The sequence below is a fragment of the Argiope bruennichi genome, chromosome 2 (genome assembly GCF_947563725.1).
Source record: "Argiope bruennichi chromosome 2, qqArgBrue1.1, whole genome shotgun sequence".
Taxonomy (NCBI): domain Eukaryota; kingdom Metazoa; phylum Arthropoda; class Arachnida; order Araneae; family Araneidae; genus Argiope; species Argiope bruennichi.
Window position 1 is genome coordinate 64,170,736 of NC_079152.1, and position 21,159 is coordinate 64,191,894.

The 21,159-nt window shown below is 24.5% G+C and overlaps 1 protein-coding gene across 2 annotated transcripts; it reads left to right on the forward strand.

Moving 5' to 3' along the window:
• Positions 1-582: 582 nt before the first annotated feature.
• On the forward strand, positions 583-20,674 carry LOC129962061 (splicing factor 45-like). Of its 2 annotated transcripts, none has more exons than XM_056075769.1 (11): positions 583-665; positions 1,577-1,658; positions 2,037-2,110; positions 5,854-5,964; positions 7,436-7,701; positions 9,506-9,615; positions 10,470-10,569; positions 14,605-14,756; positions 17,238-17,386; positions 18,925-19,096; positions 20,517-20,674. In XM_056075769.1, the coding sequence occupies exons 2-11, from the start codon at positions 1,589-1,591 to the stop codon at positions 20,612-20,614; spliced, it is 1,302 nt and encodes a 433-aa protein (XP_055931744.1). In that variant the 5' UTR covers positions 583-665; positions 1,577-1,588; the 3' UTR covers positions 20,615-20,674. The 2 variants fall into 2 exon arrangements, with proteins under 2 accessions (XP_055931744.1, XP_055931745.1); XM_056075770.1 differs by lacking the exon at positions 583-665 and adding an exon at positions 731-749.
• Positions 20,675-21,159: the final 485 nt, after the last annotated feature.

The window sequence follows — 21,159 nt, forward strand, 5'->3', positions numbered from 1 at the left end:
TGTTATGATTCTATTATTCTAAGATCATTTACATTTTCTTTCCTCTGAGTGAATAAAGTTTTTGGTGACACGACAAGCCTACACCCGAGAAATTCTAATTACAATTTGCAGTTACATTAATATTTCAACGAACTGCTGAATTGAATTCAACTATATAAACGTTCAAATACAAATAAGAACGATTTCTGTGCCACCTACGTTAACATTTTATGGACTTTAAAAAATGCAACGAAAATTAATATATGTATTATTAATTTCTGACTTTCTCCTTTTGATAATACTTCTGTTAGAACTATACATTTATTTGCAAAACTTACAGAAAAAAATATTTGTTCTACTTTTTTTAGACAAGTAGATATATAAAATTTGCTTGAATAGACATGATTTATCGCGATATTTAAAAAAACAAACTTTCAAAAACTTTCTACTACAAAACAAACTACAAAACTTTCAGTTTCATTTCAGGGCCTACTTGGAATTTGGGACTCATGATGCATTTAGTTTTTATCTGCCTATTTAATGATGGGAAAAAAGCATACTGATTTTTTTTCCCGCCAGAGTTGCGCCAAACTCACAACTTGACAAAAAGAAGCACGCCTTTTCTAGCTTTGCAGATTCCGCTGTTCTCTGTCGATAACATCATTCCTCATTATTTATGTTTTGTAGTAAGCATCTTGCACTTTTTGAATAGAAAATTACATTCATTTTATGTATTTCATTCTGTGTTGTCAATATTTTTTAAAATTCAAGTATCGATATAAATCTAATTCAAACATTAATATTAGTATTTCAAAATATAGTTTTTAGTTATATTTTCAGAGAAATATTTTTGTGAAAAATTTACAAAATATGCATCAGTAATTTCATTGAAAACTGCCGGCGATAAATGAGCACGACTTATCTTAATAATAATAAAAAATTATATTTTATTTATAGTTTAGTTATAGTTTCTTTTCTTATAATTTGCATATCTATTAATTGATACTTATATTTTCAAAACTCTTTTGTGATATTTATGAGCAGCAGTTAATGCTAGCACAAAAAGAATGATCTTAATATAATGCTTTGTATGCTTCGCAATTTTACAAAAAAAAAATCTTAATTTATGGTCTTTGAGATGTAATAGATTTCTGTTTAATTCTAAATTAAAGATCCAAGGAGATTATGAATCTGATCCCAATAAAAGGATTTTCTGTATGAATGTTTGAAATGTAATTTGTATTTTTAGAAGGGAAGGGAAGATTTTGTGTGAAATCTTTTATTAAATTTACTCTTTTTATTTGTGAAAATAATATTTTTAGAAGAAGGTGAAAATTACTGAAGTCGCTTTTATTAAAATGCCAGATGCTAACCATGCTGCATTCTTCTGTTTTACCGCCAACCTTTTTTTTCCTTCTATAGTATAAATGTTAATCATTTTTCTTGTTAGCAATGTAAATTATATTCATTTGTTTAAAATAGATAGTGTAAGCAAAACTTATTTTAAAATTTTATTTTACTAATGGTTAACTTTTATTTACTCGATAAATTGTAATTTTAATATTTTATTTACCTTTTTTAGTTTATTTTCTTCCAGATGTAAGAAAACATGTCTCTTTATGATGGCTTAGGTTTAGATTCCAAAGAAAAGGTCCAGAGGGATCCAAAATCAGATCTTGGTGAGATGTTAGATGCTTGTTTAAAATCATTGTTATACTAACAAGAATTAGTTAAGGAATGTTATAAAATATTTTTGATATATATTTGTTTTGAATCTCTTGTATAAATTTTGTTTAATGTTTTGTAAATCATTAATAATGATTTCTGTTGATTGATATTCTGTGTATTAAGGTAAATTTCAAATATTATTTTAAGTTAGAGGATTAAGTTAGATTCTGAGAAAAAGAGGTAAATGTTATATTTGGAAGTGGATTATTCAGTGTTTCAATATAAAATGCTTGTAAATATATGTAAACATAAGTAATTAGATATATTATGATAGAAGCAATTTGAAACCTTTAAAATTATAAAATTATAATTATCTGAATTTTTTTCAGTTGGATGGTCATCAGGAATAAAATTACTTCAATCTCAGCTGCAATTGAAGAAAGCTGCTTTAACTCAAGCAAAGGTATGTATTGATGAGAAATTCTGCAAATAATGTATCATTATGTAAAATGTATCGTATCAAAAAATTTAAATGATAATAATCTTTTATAATTATTTTATTTTATAAACTTAAATATTGTAATTAAATATTTTAAAAAATGAAATGAGATTTATGTTTCATAAAAACTTTTCAATTTCGAAAATTCATTTCACTAACGTTTTGTTAAGAAATTATTTAATACCTGAACTATTGATTGATTGTACAGGGATTTATTGCATTATTAAAAGATATTATTTTTTAAATCAATAAGAAAGAGAAAATTTTGATATCTTTTTGGTAATATTTCTACTGACAATCTATGAACTAAATAGCAACTTTTGAAAATTAAATGTGCAACTTTTAAAATTGCTGAATTTTAAAATTCATCAATTTTAAAATTGCTGTAATTTGTAGCTTCTGTGAATAATTTTGTGACTTCTGATTTAACAAAAAAAAGTGTTAGTGATTTCTATTTTTTTTTAAACAAGAAAGTGATGCTTTATGCTAACATATTAAACTTATTGACAACCCTTCCTTCTAACAGAAAGGTATTAAAACTTATATGTATTCTTCTATTCCATTATTTGCTGTTAATATCATTGTTTATTTTATTAAATTTTATTTTTGATTTATAATTTTCTATTAATTTATTTTATTATTTCCGGTAATTATATAATTTATCCAAATTACCATCCAATTTAAAATTCACTATTAAATAGAGGAAAATAGAATAATTGCTTATTTTCTATGCCATGACTGTAATTTTTCCAATTACAGTTAATTAAAATATTTCTATAAAGCATTATGGGTGAACATGGTATTTCTATAAATAAGAATTTAAAATATTGATAACTCATAATAAATGTTTCCTGGTGCTTTATTTTCAATAAAAAATGATCTCTTAACTATTATAGGAACTATATTATAGGAATAAAGTCGTATTTTATGCTAGCATATTTAATCTACTAACAGCTGTGCTATCAAGTGACTGAGAAGTATCAAATATTTCTATTCAATTAATTTACTATTGATCCTGCTATATTTTACCTGTTACTTATTTTACTAAGCCAATTTAAAAGATGCCATTAAAAACAATTAAATGAAGGGGAAAAAAAGGCACAATTATGAAAGCACAGTTATGGAAAAATCACTAGTTAATCTAATTATTTTTTAAACCTCTGGTTCTTAAAGATAGTTTAAATCTCAGTTCAGTTATATATGGAAAACTATTTACTAACAGAAGATTGAAATGGATTCATCTATCTCCCCCCCCCATTATGAGTGGTAGAAAATTCACAAATATTGTTAATTGACTAATACAGTTGTGACTGAGAATTACCAGGTGCTGTTATCTTAGGCAGTAAAAGAAGATGTAAGTGTGATGAATATAATGGATTTTTTAAAAAAATTATTACTGTAGTAAATAAGGATAGTAAGGATTTTAGTAGTTTTATTAAACATATTCAAAAAATTTATTTGATTATAAAATACTATTGAGCACCATAGTTGGGAATATGGATATATATGTACGCTTTATTAGGTACTTTCTAAACATTTTAAATTGTAATTGTATGTATAATTCAGTGCAATAATTTTAAAGCTGTGACAATTTTCATTTTTTTTTCAAATAGAAAATATTTAACCTTTAATATATATGAATATTCACTATTGATAAAATATAAAATAATTCTTTATTGAATTTCATCAACTATATAATATATGAACAAGAAAAGTGAAAGCATAGTTTTATGATTTTTTAAAGTATATTATTTTAGGAAAATTAGCATAATGTTTCAGTAAGTATTATCATATATCTATAGATATTTATATAAAAATATTAAGAGATATTTTAATTAAAGCATTATTTTATTTTCAAAGTTTATTATTAGGCCAGTAAAAATGAGTAAAGTTATTAATCTTTTTAGTAATTCTGATTTTCATGGCTATTAGCCAAATAATTGTAATTTTAACAAATATTTTTGAAAATTTTAATTTATCAAATTTTGAAAAAGTTTAGAAATCTTTTTAGTGTAAACTGGTTTTATTTATAGGTTTTCTAAGGGCTATCTTCAAAATTTACTTATTTTAAATAATAGTTTAACCACTGATATGTGCTTTATTAATATGATTTCTAATTCCTTGAAATTAAAATTTAATGTTTTGTATTCTACATTTTTTTGTCTAAATTGTGTGTGGAATATCAATTTTAAGAAAAAACAAATTTTTAAAAATAGAATTTCACTAGCTGTGTACTAAAAAGAGAAATTGCTTTTATTATTTTTTACTGCTTTGTTTTTATTTGATTATTTTATTGTTTATTGATTATTATTGTTTATTTTATTGATTATTTAAATTTATTGATTATTTCTTAAAAGCATTCTTTTCAAATTCACAACTATTGAATCCTTCATGTATAAAATTGAAACTTAATTAAATTAATTTATTAATTGATAATTAGGTCATAAGAATATTAAAATTGTGCTTTGTATTGAGAATACAAAAGTGCTTGACAATTCGTAACTTTATTTTGTTACTAAAATATTTAATATGCCTCATCAGAATTTTTGATTTTTAAAATTTGATTCCTTTAAAAAAGCTGAATCAATCAAACAAACACACACACGCACACACTAGATAAATTCCTGTGTAAAACAATTTTAATTTTAATTTTTGGAGTAAAAATTAGCCAGGTTTCCAATAGGTATTACAAACTCATTACCATTACAAACAGTACTTGTTTTGAATATAAAGTTTTTGATAAAATGAGCTTTACTAAATGAATTTCAGAAAAATTTAAATTTATATGCAGTATTTTTACTTTTTAATATTTTTCTCATTCAAAACAGTTCCGAGTTTCATAAATAAAATAAATAAATAAATAGAATTTTTGAAGTAATTACTTTTTTAATAATAATTTTATTTTGAAAGTTAACTTTTATTCATATTTACAAACTTAAGATTAATTCCCAATTCTCTGTGTAATCTTTTGGAAGTATCTTGCAAGTAAAAATAATCCATCACTGTCAGATCTGAATAGTTGACAATAGTTATTGTGCAAATAATCATTCGTTCCTCCCCCCCCCCCCCCGTTTCAAAATGTTTTGATCATTAAACTTAAAAGAATACAAATTTTCTATTAGAAATTTACTTGTTAATTAAAAAAAAATGTTTCTTTTGCTCCCATAATATATAAAATTGTAAATCCATTAAACAATTTGAATTACCTTTCATTCTGGAAAAATTAATTAAAATTGCACACACACATATACACATACTTACATGTATCCTCATCCGAACCTTTTTATATCTTTCTATTATAGCAAACAACAATGAAAGATTTTTTTCGTGATTGCATTATTTTAAAAGAAATTTCAAAATTTATATACACATCTTAAAATTAGAAATTCAATCTAAATGGTACCTGTAAATAGATATTTTCACATTTTATCTACCCAATGCACTAAAGACAACAATATTTCTAAGAATGTGTTACTTAAGCAGAAATATTTTTTCTAAACCAGAAAATTGAAGTGGTTTATATATATATATATAAAACTACATTTTTTCCCCCTCATAATGTATTTATACCAATAACAATTTCATTTACCTTCCATACTAATTTTTTGTAATGCTTCTTTGCTTATATATTTTTAATTTTATAATACTGCTTTGTTTCACAATTTTTTACCATGATTTACCATATTTGATGATTTACTTTTAATTAGCGAGAACAACTAAAAAAGAGTGGCGCTGTTTTGCCTCCTGTTGTTGATTTAAAATCTAGAAAAGATGATACAGAAGAGCCTCAGCTCCCTATTTTAGGACTTGGGCCGAAGGTATCTATTTTGCTGTTTTTATGTATGTAAATGCTGATATTTTTATGAATTTTATTAGTTGATGTGATTTTTTTTATGGATTTTTAATCTGTTTACTAAGGCTTTGCTCAAGATATATATATATATATATATATATATATATATATATATATATATATATATATATATATATATATATATATATATAAACAGACTTATTTCAATCAAAATAAGCCTAAAACTAAGGAAATAATTTATTAAGATCATTATATAATAAAGTATTAAAATATATTATAAGTAGATAATTTTGAAAGCTTTAGCTAGAAAACATATATGCATAGTTTCTGTAAGATATTTTGAATTTTATATTTTATTTCAATATGAAAAAAAAAAAAAAAAAAAAAAAATTAGAATCTTCTGGAAGTCCATAAAAGATAGCATTATTGAAATATATTTTTAAAGTAATCTATTGTCCATGCCACTTCAAAGTTTCCATTTCTTTGTATCTTTTTCAGTATATCCCTATAATATCTCTCACTAAATCAATCATGTATGCCAATTTTCATATTGGTTGTAAAGGTAGTGGATAATGAGGATGGAAATAGAATTTTTATATAATAAAAACTAATAGAAAGTGGTTAGAAGAAGACAGATGAAGTTTGGTAAATGAATAATTATATAAACTAAACATTGATATATTAAGAAAAGAAGTTATATATTTTCCAGACTAATTACAAGCTGCATTGTTTATTGTATGTTGTAGAAGTAACTAGTAATGATTCTGAATATTCAACTGAGGAATTTTTTCTTGTTTATCAGTGAACAATGGGTTAAAAGTTTCAAGAGAATTGACTGATTAATAAAAGGTTACCTTTATTATTACTAAAGAGCTTCCTGGGGTATAATTTAGCTGATTTTTATTCAGTATCTCACTTGTAAACTAGATTATTTGGCATTTTTTTTTATTGTTATCTGTTTATATCTTTTGTGTGAATATAGTAGTGTTATTATTTAATAAATATAATATAGGGCAAATACAATTTATATATTTCCTTCTTTAAATCACAGATATTTTTATCTAAAAAGTATATGTCTGATTTTAATTATAATTAGCCAAATTACAATGCAAAACACAGTCTAACATATTTGCTGCATTATGAAATACAGTTAATTTGTATTTAGACTATGTTATCAAACAGTTGATATATATATATTTAGTCACATGTATTTCATGTCAACTTACTGCCTGTTTTATAATGAATAAAATCTTGTATTTTAATTATAAGTAGTCTATATTGTATTATACTGCATTTAATGTCAGAAATATTCCATTCACTTATTCATTTATTGCTCTATTATAACTGCTGTTGATGCAGACAGTTTTTACATTAATGCTGCATTGTATGAATTTTGATGGTTAATACTTTTTATTTATTGTATTTTTATATGCAAGATTGTTTTTTCTTATATTTTTATATATTTTTCTTTGCAGGAATCTAAAGGAAATCCTACTTTACTTGGTGGTGATTGGGATATACGACAAGAGTATGAGCCTTTGTGGCCTAATGATTATGAAAAAATTATGAGAGATAGAAATGATCGTGATAAAAGGATACGAGATCGTGAAAGAGATAGAGAACGAGGAGATAGGGATAGAGACCGAGACCGAGATAGGGATAGAGACAGAGACAGAGATAGAATGGACAGAGATTATGATAGAGAATATAATGATGAAAAACCTTATAGGCGTAATGATAGGTTTGTTTGGTGTTATTTTTTTCCTTATGTTTATGTGGAAAGATATTTATTTAGCTTTATATTTACTTCAATTTTTAATTACTAATATCAGATCTAGATTAAAAAAAAATGATTAGCGATCTATATACTGAGCAGTTTGTATTAGATTGGAACATATTTTTCTGTCATAGACCTAAATTTGTAAATTTTAAGAAATATTAGACATAAAGGAGAAAAAAAAATGTGTACTTTTTATCAAATTTTTTGTTTTTAACATAGAAAATAATATATATAAACTAAATTTATTTTCTCTTAGTTTAAAAATACAATTTAAAAAAAATAAATTTCCTTCCTAATTTTTTTTTTTTTTTTGAAATATTAACAAATAGCTCACTTGTAAACCTATTTTATCATTTTTCTTTAGATTCTTTAGCCAGTAATTTATTTGTAACATGTTTAATGTAATATGTTTCAGAAAGATGTCATTTTTTTAATGTATTTTATATATTTTACATGATTTTTAAAATGTTTGTCTCGAGCAACTGTCTATTCAAAATTTATAAGGCAATATTTTAAGTATAAATTAAGATAAGATACTCTCTAATTAAGATATTTATTTCCTAAAGACCTGTGTGTGATTGTCAGAATAAAAATTATAATTCACTAATATGAATTTTAAATAAAATGATCAGAAAATGGAATTATATACAATTTGTGCGCCCTTTAAAATAATAGCATTTTATAAATATAGACAAGAAAAAAAAAAATATGTATAGGGAATTAGCAAGCTTGATGCATCAATTTTTTTTATGTTTTTTAAAAATATTTTGATAAATTTGCTTAAAAATTCTTTTTTTTTGTTTAATTGCATTCTTTAAATTTTATATTTGATATTGTCCCTTAGTGAGCAGCAGTGCCTATTTCAGTTTTCCAACTTTTATCAGAGGAAGGTCAAATTTTTTCAACTAAATAATGTATATGATGGAGGTTTTTTTAATGTGGGGCAAGACACCATACAGATATTTTAAAATAAAAATGAAAGAAGTATCTGTCATATTTGTTATTGGTTGTGAAAAATTTATCTTTATCTTATTATTGTAAAATTTGGATTACAGCATTACATTTTATTTCAATGTGTTCAAAATTTTTTTGTCAGATATAGTAAAATTAATTTATAATGTACAACAAAAACAACAAATATGTGTGTTTCTGAAAAATGAATCATTTTAAGGCTAAATCCTAAAAAATAAAATTTTTAAACAAAGGTGAAAAAAATGAAACTTCAATTATCATGTTTTCTAATTTTTTTAATGAATGTTGCTTTCTTTAAATATTGACAATTGTTTTAAATTATTCATAAATATTGTATACTTATGTATGTATTTTTATAAATATTGTCTTTTATAGCAAACAGATGATTTTCACCATTACATTATAGATTTTTATTATATTTAAATTGTTCCATGTAATTCAAATTGTTTAGATACAAGTCTCAGGATCATCACTCTCATTCTTAATTCTGTAATCAATTTAATTTCCTGGTTAAACACTTTTAAATGAATAATTTTTCTTGCAATTTCTTGTTGAAATTATAAACTAAATTTAAAAAAAAACTGCCAATATCATAATCCTTATTATATGATTAAACAATTTTTATTTCTTATTTTTCTGAATTGGCATCTTTCTCGAAAAAAAATAAAATCAAATCTTGTAAATTACAATCATGCTTTTTTTTTTATTGAGCCCTTATTTATGTTCTACATGTAATTATTTTATCCTAAATTCATTATTTAATTGCATTAATGATGGAAATTAATTTTCTCAGATATAATAAGAGGGACCGTTATGAGAGGAATAGAGAATTTGACAGGAGTAGCAGAGAGTTAGACAGACCACCCCGAGAAGAAGAATACGAAGAGGAAAGACCTAGAAGAGGTAGCATTGATTTAGATTTAATTTTATTTTATGAACATCATGCAGACAGTTTTTCTGAAGATAATTATACCAAATTAATATTACACTTGATTGTACATTTTGTGCCTGAAAATTAATTTTAGGACAAGTGTTTTCTGAATGTTTTTTCATAAGGAACTTTTAATCAATGCATAAGATAATTATACCTGGTAACATTATAATAATTCAATGATTTTATAGATAATGTAATAGTTTTTAATGAATTTAATTGGTAAAAGTAAATATGCAATCTAGTTACTGCAGCAATATGAACTAGGAAAAAAATTACAATTAAAATGTATATTAATTATATAAAAAAATTTAAGAAGAAATTAAAAGTTATGTAATAAATAAGTAGAAGCTATTATGATAGTTGAGGGAACTATTCATGATTTGTTTTATTTTTACATAGTAAGTTTATTGGATTGTTGTAGATTCCTTTAGCACTGCACATAGAAAGAATATATTATCATATATTAAAGAAATTAGGTATGGGAAATGGGTTGTTAAGTTTTTGTCAAAAGTATTTTATTAAAAATGATTGGTTCATTTTACATATTTGATTCTATTTTGATTATTCTATTATGCATTGTGATTTCATAAGAATTAAAATAATAGAAAAAGATTATATTCTATTTTTTTTTCTGTATGCTATTTTATTTGCATATATATTTGTTTTAAAATTTGCATATTGAGTTTAAATTAATATTTTATCTATACACATAACATTTTCGCTTTTTGTTATAAAATATCTTTATTCCAAATTTATAATAAATGCAATAGTTCTATCATGGTATTGTAATTTCTGTTAACTTGAAATCTCTACTTGTGTATAGTTCCTGGTGCTGGTGCAGCAATAGCTCCACCACCATCACTTATGGAATCAACTGATAAAAAAGAACCAACTGCTATTCCTTCTACCCCATTTACATCAGGGTAGGTTTTAAAAATGTCCTGTCAATTTTTATTTAATGAGTTATAATGCTTATCTTAATTTTTGAAGTAGCTGTTATGTGTTACACTTTTCTATAGATTGATTAAATGAATATTATTTGTAGTATATTAATAATAACTTATGTATTTTCAAAATCTTTTATTTGTATATATAAATATTTTAAATTCATAATAATATTGTATCAGTAAATGTTTTCAGAAATATTATTTAAGAGAACAGGAATCTTTACATTGATTCTATGAACAATTACTTTTTGTGAATTTTGAAATGGGTATGAGTTAAGTATAAAAACAATAAAAACATGTATTTATTATTCTTAATGCACATATTTTTTTCTCATTTATTTATTATTTAGTATAAATGTTGTTTATATAGGTGCTGTTTTTAAGGCTTACTTTAATTTAACATTCTTTTTTGGACATTTAACATAATATTTATGATGTTAAATGCCCCCCAAAATTATTATTGCTTATTAATTTTAAGAAATTCCAATTTTTTAAGATATCCTTTTAGCAAATATATATATATATATATAAATTAAAATTAATTTTAAAAAATCAACTTTAGTTCAGTTATAGGAATTATTTCTAAAAATGTTTTTAAAAATTGTTATTAAGATACTTATTGCACTAGTACAAAGGATATAACTTGGAACATGTTCTTTTTTTCAATGCTTAGTAGTAATTGGAATGTTCTTTGGCACAGATCTTATGCACTAAAGAGCATTCCTACAAGGCTCAAATGGTCCCAGGAAACTGCTTGAATTATTTTTGTTCTGTATTTGAGGTACTTGACTTTTCATTTGAGCCTTGAAAAATCAGAGAAATATTTATCCGTTGTATTTTTAAGAAAAAGAAGAGAACCAATTTGTGAGTTTGACTTTGCATTGAAAATCACCTACAGAAAATGGATGTTGATATGGGAACATTATCAACTACCAATCTTTTCTTTCTGTGTTGTTTGGAGGGAGTGGGAAAAGAGAGAAAGCAAGATTACAATCACAGTCACCTTGAAATCATCAGTAGTCTTAGCAGCTGGATATAATACTATTGTGCCATTCATTGTGGTTTCACAGTGCGTAGATAAAAATCTGAAATGGTTTTTGAAGTGTATGAAAAGTTGTTACTTATATAACAGTTGCAAAGAGATTTCTGAGTTATTCTATGCAATGTTCCCTGAGAACAAGATTGTTGAAAAGTTCTTCTGGGATGTTCTCTGGGAAAAGTTCTTCTTCTTTGGGTTCTCCCCCCCCCCACAAAAAAAAAGTAGTTCTCATTTAATTTCATTTAGCATTGCTCCATATTTTAAGGGTGTTTTGTTTGATATCAATGCGTTTTGTGTGATGTTTGACAAAATATTCAACTGTCTTTGCTAATCAAAACCAGTGGATTTACACATTAAGTTTTGAATGAAAAACAAACAAACAAGTAAACAAACAAATAAGAGATTTAAGCCAGATGTCAGTCTTATTGTTCAACTTCCATAAACCATTCCGCTGCCAAACATATTTTATAAAGATTTTATAATTCTACCAACAAACTGAATTTGAGAAAGGATTGATCTTTCTTAATAAATGGCCCATCAGTAAACTGAAATTTTTTGCTTATAGAATGATAAAATACTATATGATTTTTCTACACAATATAACAACTATGAGCAATTGTTGTCTGTATGTTATTAGCAATCAATTAAACAAATCAATAGAGTTGCTACATGGGATATTAACCTCTTTTTACCTAATATATATTACTTATTCAAAAATTTGGCATCAAGAAGAGCATTTACATTTTTAGAGAGGGGAAACTTTCCAAAATTTTTTGTAGAACTGTATGGCTACAACAGGAATTCCTATGGCTTTAAAAGTTCCGACTCTCTGTTTAGAAACTGATTCTTTAGCATCCCACTTATCCTCAGTGTGCATATAATTTTTATAGTGTGAATAGCATACATTTAAAAAAAAAATATTTTGAAGACAAAAAGGAATTTTACAAAGAATTAAAAAAAAAAAAATATTATTAAACAAAATTTTGAAGAAAATGTTGCTAATATATGGTTTGAGGAAGATTTAAGTGTACAGCACATCTTTGCATATTGTGGAATGATGTATTTATGTTCTAGATCTTGTTGCAAATCTCTAAAAATTGTTTCCTAACCTACAGTTTGAGAAGCCTTTGATAGAGAATGCAGTAAAGAGAATGCTAATGAAATAACTATTGAAATGTAGGATGATTTGGTGTTACTTATTATATGAGTGAATTCTGAAAAGTGCAAACTCCTTGTATAAAAATTTGTATATTGAAAAGGACAGGCTTCCAAAACTAAAATTTGAATGTTGAAAAGTGTAAGCTTCTTATATGAAAATATAAAATGTGTAAATATGTAAAATATAGTAAAGATCTGATGCTGCCCTAAGTTTGCCATGCTATTGACCAAAATTATAGTACTTTAATGTTCCACCAGAGAGACTACCCACTTTTGTCATTTTTGGTACATAATATAAAAAAAGTCTACTAGCTGTTTGAAAAAATTAAGTGCCATGAAGAATATTTTTGAAGGCCTAACAAATGTAAATAGATTTTAATTTTTTCAAGCAAAGATTGTGTTCTGATATCAGCAAAGTAAGCTGAATTAATCAGAGAAAAAAAATTAAAATCTGAATGCCATTTCTTTGTATTTACCTTAATTCACAGAGTTTTGGCTAAGTCCTCTCTCAGTTATGCACTTGTTAGGAGTATGAGCTGTTTTAGATCTATAGAGAAATGCCAAACAAGTCTCTTTCTTTCATAGCAAGAGGAAAGCAATCTTTCTGTTCCTGTGAATGCAGGCAACTACAAGAACAAGTTTGTGAATGCATTTCAATAGAATTTAACAAGTTTTTGAATGATTTTACTTGTAATTCAGTAGAAAATGAGAAGTTTGAAGTTAAACATCCAGTAATGAAATTGATAAGTTTTTATCAAAGTAATTGATTGGATAAAATTCTTATTGAAATTTTGGGGGATAATTAATATTCTGATGAGACCACCCCAGGGTTTGGCCATGCTTTAAAGAAGAGTTTTCTTAAATAAAAATATAGAAGCTAAAGATTTTAAAAAGAAACATATGTTTAAAATATTTTGTTTTTAATTGGAAAAAAAAAAAAAAAAAGGGCAGAGTAAAAAAATTCCAAGTCATAAGGAATACCCCTTTTTATTAGGTCAAAAACAAGTAAATGTTAATCTCAAAATGACCTAAAGAGTAAAAGGAAACATAGCACAGATGAACTAAATGATTTAAAATAAAAAAGTAGAAAGAGAAATTGTAGAAGTCTCTGAAAAAAAAAGTAGTTGAAGAGACTGAGAAGGATAGAGATTCTTAATATAGAACGGAATCAAATAGGAATTAAGGCTTTAACAGAATAACTTAGAATTTTAAATTTAAAATATTTCAGTTGCACACTATTTGCAGTTCATTTGCTTGAATTTAATTAAAGATTTATTGATGTGTAATTCTCTTTGATATCTCCTTCATTCTGCTAAGGACTAGTCAAAAATAAGGTTAGAAATTTTTATGATATTTAACATTTAAATTAATTTTGTTTCCATTAAAATGTGAATGCTGTTAAGCATCTAGTAGCAAACATGCTCTAGCTTCCAGTAAGAATGCTCACATTATGTTCACTAAATGCACTTTGAACTGGAATGAGCATAACAGGTGTCTTAAGTACTCTTCCCAGACATCTATAAATGTTAAGTAAGAAAGTAATTATGCATTAGATCGTTAATGTTAAAATTTTTTGAATTAAAATTAAAATTTTCCATTATTAATTTATGTGATTACATGGTCTTTGAAATTCTTTAAAAAAATTGCTGGATTTTTTTTTCATTCAGTAAAAGAAGAAATCCTTCCCTATAATCTAAGATTAAAATCAGCATTTACTGTATAAATAAAAAGCTCCCTAAAAGATTTTTTTGTAAAAATTTTGTAATTTTATTGAACTAAGTGTTTATTGTGTTTATTGTCTTTCTTTTTAATAGAAGTTCAGTTGCTGCTCGTATTATGGCTAAATATGGTTTTAAAGAAGGTCAAGGCTTAGGTAAAAAGGAACAAGGAATGAGCCAAGCTTTGCAAGTTGAAAAAACTAGTAAAAGAGGAGGAAAGATTATTCATGAAAAAGACCTAGCTAAATGTAAGCTTTTTTCCCCAAAACTTTATTGAGATTTATTCATAATTTAAAAAAAAAGCTTATTCTGTGCAGAAATATGTTACATTCCTTAATTTTACCCTCATGGTTAATCCATTAAATTTATGAAATATATATTAATTCTTTTTCTTTATATTTAGCTAATTATTCTAAAATTATAACATTTTATTCAAGATTTTAAGACCAAATGAAATTCATTAATAGTTTATGAAAATTATGAATGTCTTCTTTTTTGCATTTAAGTTACATTATGTGATTGTATTTATTTTGTAAGTAATATGTGATAAGAAATCAAACACTTACCAGAATCAAAAATTATGCAATTAATGCACAAGATGATAATAGGAGAGAATTGGAAGATATAGGATAGCTGCATTTATGTCTAAATAAAAGAATCTGCTTCTATTTTCTTTATTTGAAAGAGCAACTATAGCCCCTTGCCTGATCATGATTGTTACACCAGCTATAATATTATTTGTGTTTAAAAAAGAATATATGATTTTCATGCCACAGAAATAAATAAAAATTCTTATTTTTCCAATCTTATTATTAAATAAAAATATTTTAAATGTATAATAAACTCAAAGATGTTATATTTATAAACTAAGAGGCAAATTAAGTTTAAATGTAATATGCTTTATGTGATAGTCATTTAAAAAAAATTTGCAGTGGGAGGAATGGGACAACATCAATTAGGGAAGAATGGGGCATGTTTAATTACATTTCTGCACATTTTCTAAATAGCTAAATATGCTAATGATTAAAGATTTTAATTTTTCTTTATGTTGTTTAGTAAAATTAGTTGTTGGTGTGTTACAATGAGATAGAAAGTTGAAGTTTTAAAATTTATTAAAATATATAATTTAGTATATATATCATATCATATCAAGTGTTAATGTGCAACAATAAAAAAGCTGGGCTTTCATTAATCAAAACCAGAAAGTGTAAAATAAAATTGCATTCTTTTTCAAAAATTTACTAAACAGCACCAGTGTCTCTAAACATGATTTCTCTATTGGCACATATGGCTAGAAATTTGAGGAACAGTCATAAGCCACTGTTGCCTGTGATAGAATTATGACAGAAAATTTATGGAAAAAAAAAAAAAACTGTTTTCAGTAAATAAATCTTCAGTTTATCCGATATAAGCATGTGTAATGCTGCTGCTCCTTTGAAGATTTCACAACATCTTCTTTTGAAAATTTTCAAAAATTATGAGCATTTTGTGAGCAAAATTGACTGTAAGTGTTGATGATTTTAATGAAATATAATAAACATAGACAAGGGCACAGTATTGAGTTATAAACTTTGATGTGTGTAAAGATATTGAAGAAAACTCTCCAGTGAACAGTGAAAAAATTTAAATTCTTAGTATTTTAAAATTTTGAGTGCAACATTGTTTTAAAGATTTTTTTTAAAGTACAAATGCAAAGAATATATAGGGAAACTTCATAATCTTGATTTCTATTATGCAGCAATTATTTCATTTTCCTACTTATTTTTTATAATGTTTATTGAGCAAACTTTAATATCTGAATTATTAATAATTAATAATAAATAATTTAGAAAGATATTTTTTATTGATTCACAAAATATTTAAATTTTGTTGTTACATACAGTTATTTTATTATTCCATACTCTATTAAGGACATTAAATTTTGCAATTTTTTTTTTTAAAGAACTGATTATGTATAGTTAAATTTCTGGTAATACCATCACGAGCCTAAAACAGATTTTTCTTTTATTAAATTTTAGAACATATAAAGTTTCATACATTTCATAATATGAATATTTTCTTTTTTATTTATTCATTCTCTTAAAATTACAAATTGTTAAACATGTGAGAATCTATTACAGGAGTATTAAATAAAGATATATATATTTCTTTTTTTTCTGTCTGTCTCTTCAATTAAAGGGAAAAAAATCAAACAGTTCAAGATATTTTAACTGTTTTCTTATACTCTTAAGTGAGAAATAATCTTGGAAATGAAAAATTTATTTTCTTGACCATTTAGCAAATTGATTTAAAAAAATTATTTATGAAAAATAGCATTTTTTATTTTATTGTTTTTTTATATAGTTATTCAGGCATAACTGCTGTCTCCACATGAATTTTTATTAAACTGATCACAACTGTAAAAAAACAAAACAAAAAAACCCAGTAATTAAATTTTTAGTTTCTAAATCTCCAGAGTTTATAAACTTTCATGCATTTTATGTAAAAGTCATATATATTTTACATATCTTTCATTCATTTCAAACCATAAATTGTTAAATATTTTTTCTCCCTCTTTCAGTTAAAGGGAAATTTAAATTCACTCCAAAGTATTAGCCTATTTCTTTATGAATAAAGTGAGAAATAATTTTGATAATGACTGATGAAAAATTTATTTCTTAATTCATTTTGTGAGCTGATTTTTAAAAAATTAATTTATGAAACATTTATATAATTTTATTTTTTTACAGATGCTGAGGCACAACCCCCATCTCCTCCTCAGTTTCAACCACCTGCTCCTCTGGCACCTCCTCAAGCTGTTAGTTCTCCTGTATCCTCATCTCAAGCAGATTCTATTACAGAAATCATGAAAAATCCTTCAAAAGTGGTTCTACTGAGGGTATGGATAAATATTTCAGATATATCTTATTTAACCTAGTATTTATTAGAAACATCTCTAATTTTTATGTTTAATTGAGATAAAGCTTTTACTGCTCTTATAAATAATATTTGAAATGATTTGAAGTTGTTAGTGGATTTTGCTTTTATAATTTCATCATACTCAACATAGACTAAGAATCATAAGATGCATCACTTTTAAATTAAGAGAAATAATAGAATTTTGAATTTGTTTTATGCATTTTGATTGTGAATATCGATAATAAAGTGAAAATATGTATGAAAGTTGATACAGATATTTTTCTGAAAATAAGGCATTAAAACATTTAACTTTTAATAGAAAAACCTTATTAAATTCTATTTATTAATCTAACACTTTTTTAATAATTAACTTTGAAAATGAATTTATTGAATTTACTTATCACTCATTTTCCTCTTTAAATGCTGTTCTAGTTTTCTTTAAACTTAACAATAGTAATAAATTCATGATTTTACTTTATTGCTTTATTTCCTCTTGACCTGTGCAAAAAGCTGGGAGGGGGGACAGTATTTTGTAGGAAATATCAATCCATATTTTTGATGTCAAGATAATGAGTTATTGATTAAATGCATTTTTAAAATAATAAAGGCACAACTACAACAATATCAACAAAAGTTGCAATTTGGAATTAATTTGGCATAAAATAAAGATTTTAGAATACGCTAAACATGAAATGCAACTGAATCAAGAAATGACCTAAATGTATTCGTTTGACTTATTTTTACTGATTTCTAGATTTTACCTATACATTTACACCATGATAATTAACATAACATGCAAAAGAAATGTTAATAAACAAAAATTTATTTTCTGATTTTGATTTGGCCAAATAACATTTAGCATTAGGTTTCAGAGCCAGTCTAATAACTAACATCTAAAAGTATTATCTTTAATTATGACATTACCTACATTCACATAAAAGAGATTTTTTTCCTTTTGATACCATACATTACTGTATTCCTAAATTTTTATTTTGTAAAAATAGTGTGTGTGTTTGGCAAATTTAGTGTACTTAGTGTAAAATAGTGTACTTAGCAAATTGTTTTTACCATTATTTTTTTTTGATTCTTCATTTTAACCCTATGGGTAATTTTTTTTTTTTTTTTTTTGTGTGTGTGTGTGTGTGTGTTTGCAAGAGAGTATGAAACAGATTAAACTTTTTGATTTAACTTTAAATATTTCCAATATTTGAATTATAAATCATTTTGTACTTGGCCAAACCAAAAATGCTAGCCATCAAATGTATCGAATGACTTAATACTTGCTTTTAAATAACCTGTAAGTAAGGGATATATTGTTTTACTTTATATATATTATTTTAGATATGTAGTTATTCACTTCTGATGGAATTACTGAAACATAATTGTACTTTTTGTGTCATTTACAAAGCTGGGATTCAAAATCATGGAAATTCTATTAAGTTAATATAGACATTGTTTAAGAAATTGTGAAATATTTAATAAAGATGTTTTTATCCTTTATTTCCTCTCGTTTCAAAGAATATGGTTGGCCCTGGAGAGGTGGATGAGGATTTAGAGCCAGAGACTAAGGAAGAATGTGGTAAATATGGAGAAGTAGTCAAATGTGTCATTTTTGAACTTCCATCTGGACCAGATGATGAGTCTGTTAGAATCTTTGTGGAATTTAAGAGAATGGAATCTGCTATTAAAGGTATTGTATATTAGTTATTGAAATAAAATATTTAATTATTAATTGCTGCATGGATAATAGTATTTTTAATTAATTTTTCTTCTTACCATAGATATTCCATTTTATATACATTTCTCTAAAGTTTTAAAAACAGTTTTTTTTCTGCATGTATATTAGATTTGTTTTATTTTATTAACACGAAAATGGAAAAATACATTTCTTATATATATATATATATATATATATATATATATATATATATATATATATATATATATATATATATATATATATATATATATATATCTGTGTGTGTGTGTAATTTAGTAAACATAATGATAATGAAATAATAAATAATAATAATTTATCAATGAACCAGAAAAGAAAATTAATCTATAATCTATGCATTTATTTAATGTATTTTTGGCAATTTAATATATTTTTATCAATTTCTTAATATGTATATTGGTCATAAGATTTGTTTATTAATTTTAGTTAGATGATTGGAAAATACAATTATTTCCAAATTGAGGAAAAATGTAATTCACTATTAGATTAGAAAAAAAAAAATGTTTGCATTTATTTTGATGTAATTAATGTATTTGAAGCAATGTTTTAAAGATGAATGTCATTCAAGTATGTTAAACTCAAATGGGCTGTGACCAAATAAATAAGGAAACATTTTAATAATAAAAAAATGTAACCATATTTTGAAAACTGTATTAAAAATCAAGGACTTCAATAGAGTGAATGGATGTTAGTAATTCTGAATTTGATAAATAGTTTCTTTTTTTTTATAAATAAAAACAAATTAATGATTCCTGTAAGTACTTCTTAAGATGGAAGTAATTTTTTTATGCCAATTTTGAGCATTTTTCTTTCTGTCAAAATTTCTGAAAATCAGGCACCCAAGGCTTCTGTAATTTTGCCTTAAAAATGAACAGTATGGAATGTTGATTAGATCCATTTACATTTTGTTAGAATTCATTTTATAACTATGGTTATATAAAAAAACAGTTAAATATATGAAACTGGAAAACTTTTTCCCCCCAAGGATTTAAAATCATGAAACATTGTTTTAGTTCATACCTCATGAAACATTGTTCAGTTCCAATACCTCAAATTTTTTTTCATATGTTTTTGAAATGATGCAGTTTTTAATTGAACTTAATTTGGGTAGAAATATTATCAAAATTTTTTAAATTTAAGTTACAGAATCTTTGTTAAAATTTTGTTACTTATCATTATATTTGCAAAGATATTCATTGTGGTTGGTATATAAGTGATGATATGCACTTTTTAATGAGACAATTTCTTCTTTAATCATTTTTTGGAAATTAAGAATTAGAAGTAAAGAATTATATATTATTATAAAAATTATCTCTATATTGAAATATTTTGCATTTTTATTGATTAAAATTATCCATAATTTTTTTTTCAGCTGTTGTTGATTTAAATGGACGATATTTTGGCGGAAGAGTGGTGAAGGCTAGTTTTTATGATGTTGATAAATTTCAAAGGCTGGAACTTGCTGACTAAACCATTTTTCCTTGTTCATCATATTATGTATTATATGAATATCATTTTTTTTAAAGAACATATTTGCATTAGCGTATTCTTTTACTTATATATACTTCATGACAGATATACCTTTTCATGCTGAGGAAGACTGGATTACAACTCCATTTAAAGATAACTTATGAAAATTCTTATAATTGTTGAAAATAGCTCCAAAAATAAAATAAATGAAAACATCTTTGCAAGGTGATAAGAATATAAATAAATTTCAATGATGACAATTAGAAAGTACAGAAGGTGACAAGGTTTCAATTTTGTAAAAGTTTTCTAAAAATGAAGAAGTAGATATATAATATCCAGTAGTTTTAGGGAATTGAAGGTAATATTGACTATACAACTCTCTCTCTCTCTCTCTTTTTTTTTGAATATCAATATGAAACCGAGAAATTTCTTCTGTTCTTGATTATTTTTTAAATGATATAGTTTAAAAAATCTTTTTTTTTTTTAAATATGCTGTTATTGGAAATGATGAAATATAGAATGACTTTTTTATCAATACTATCTTA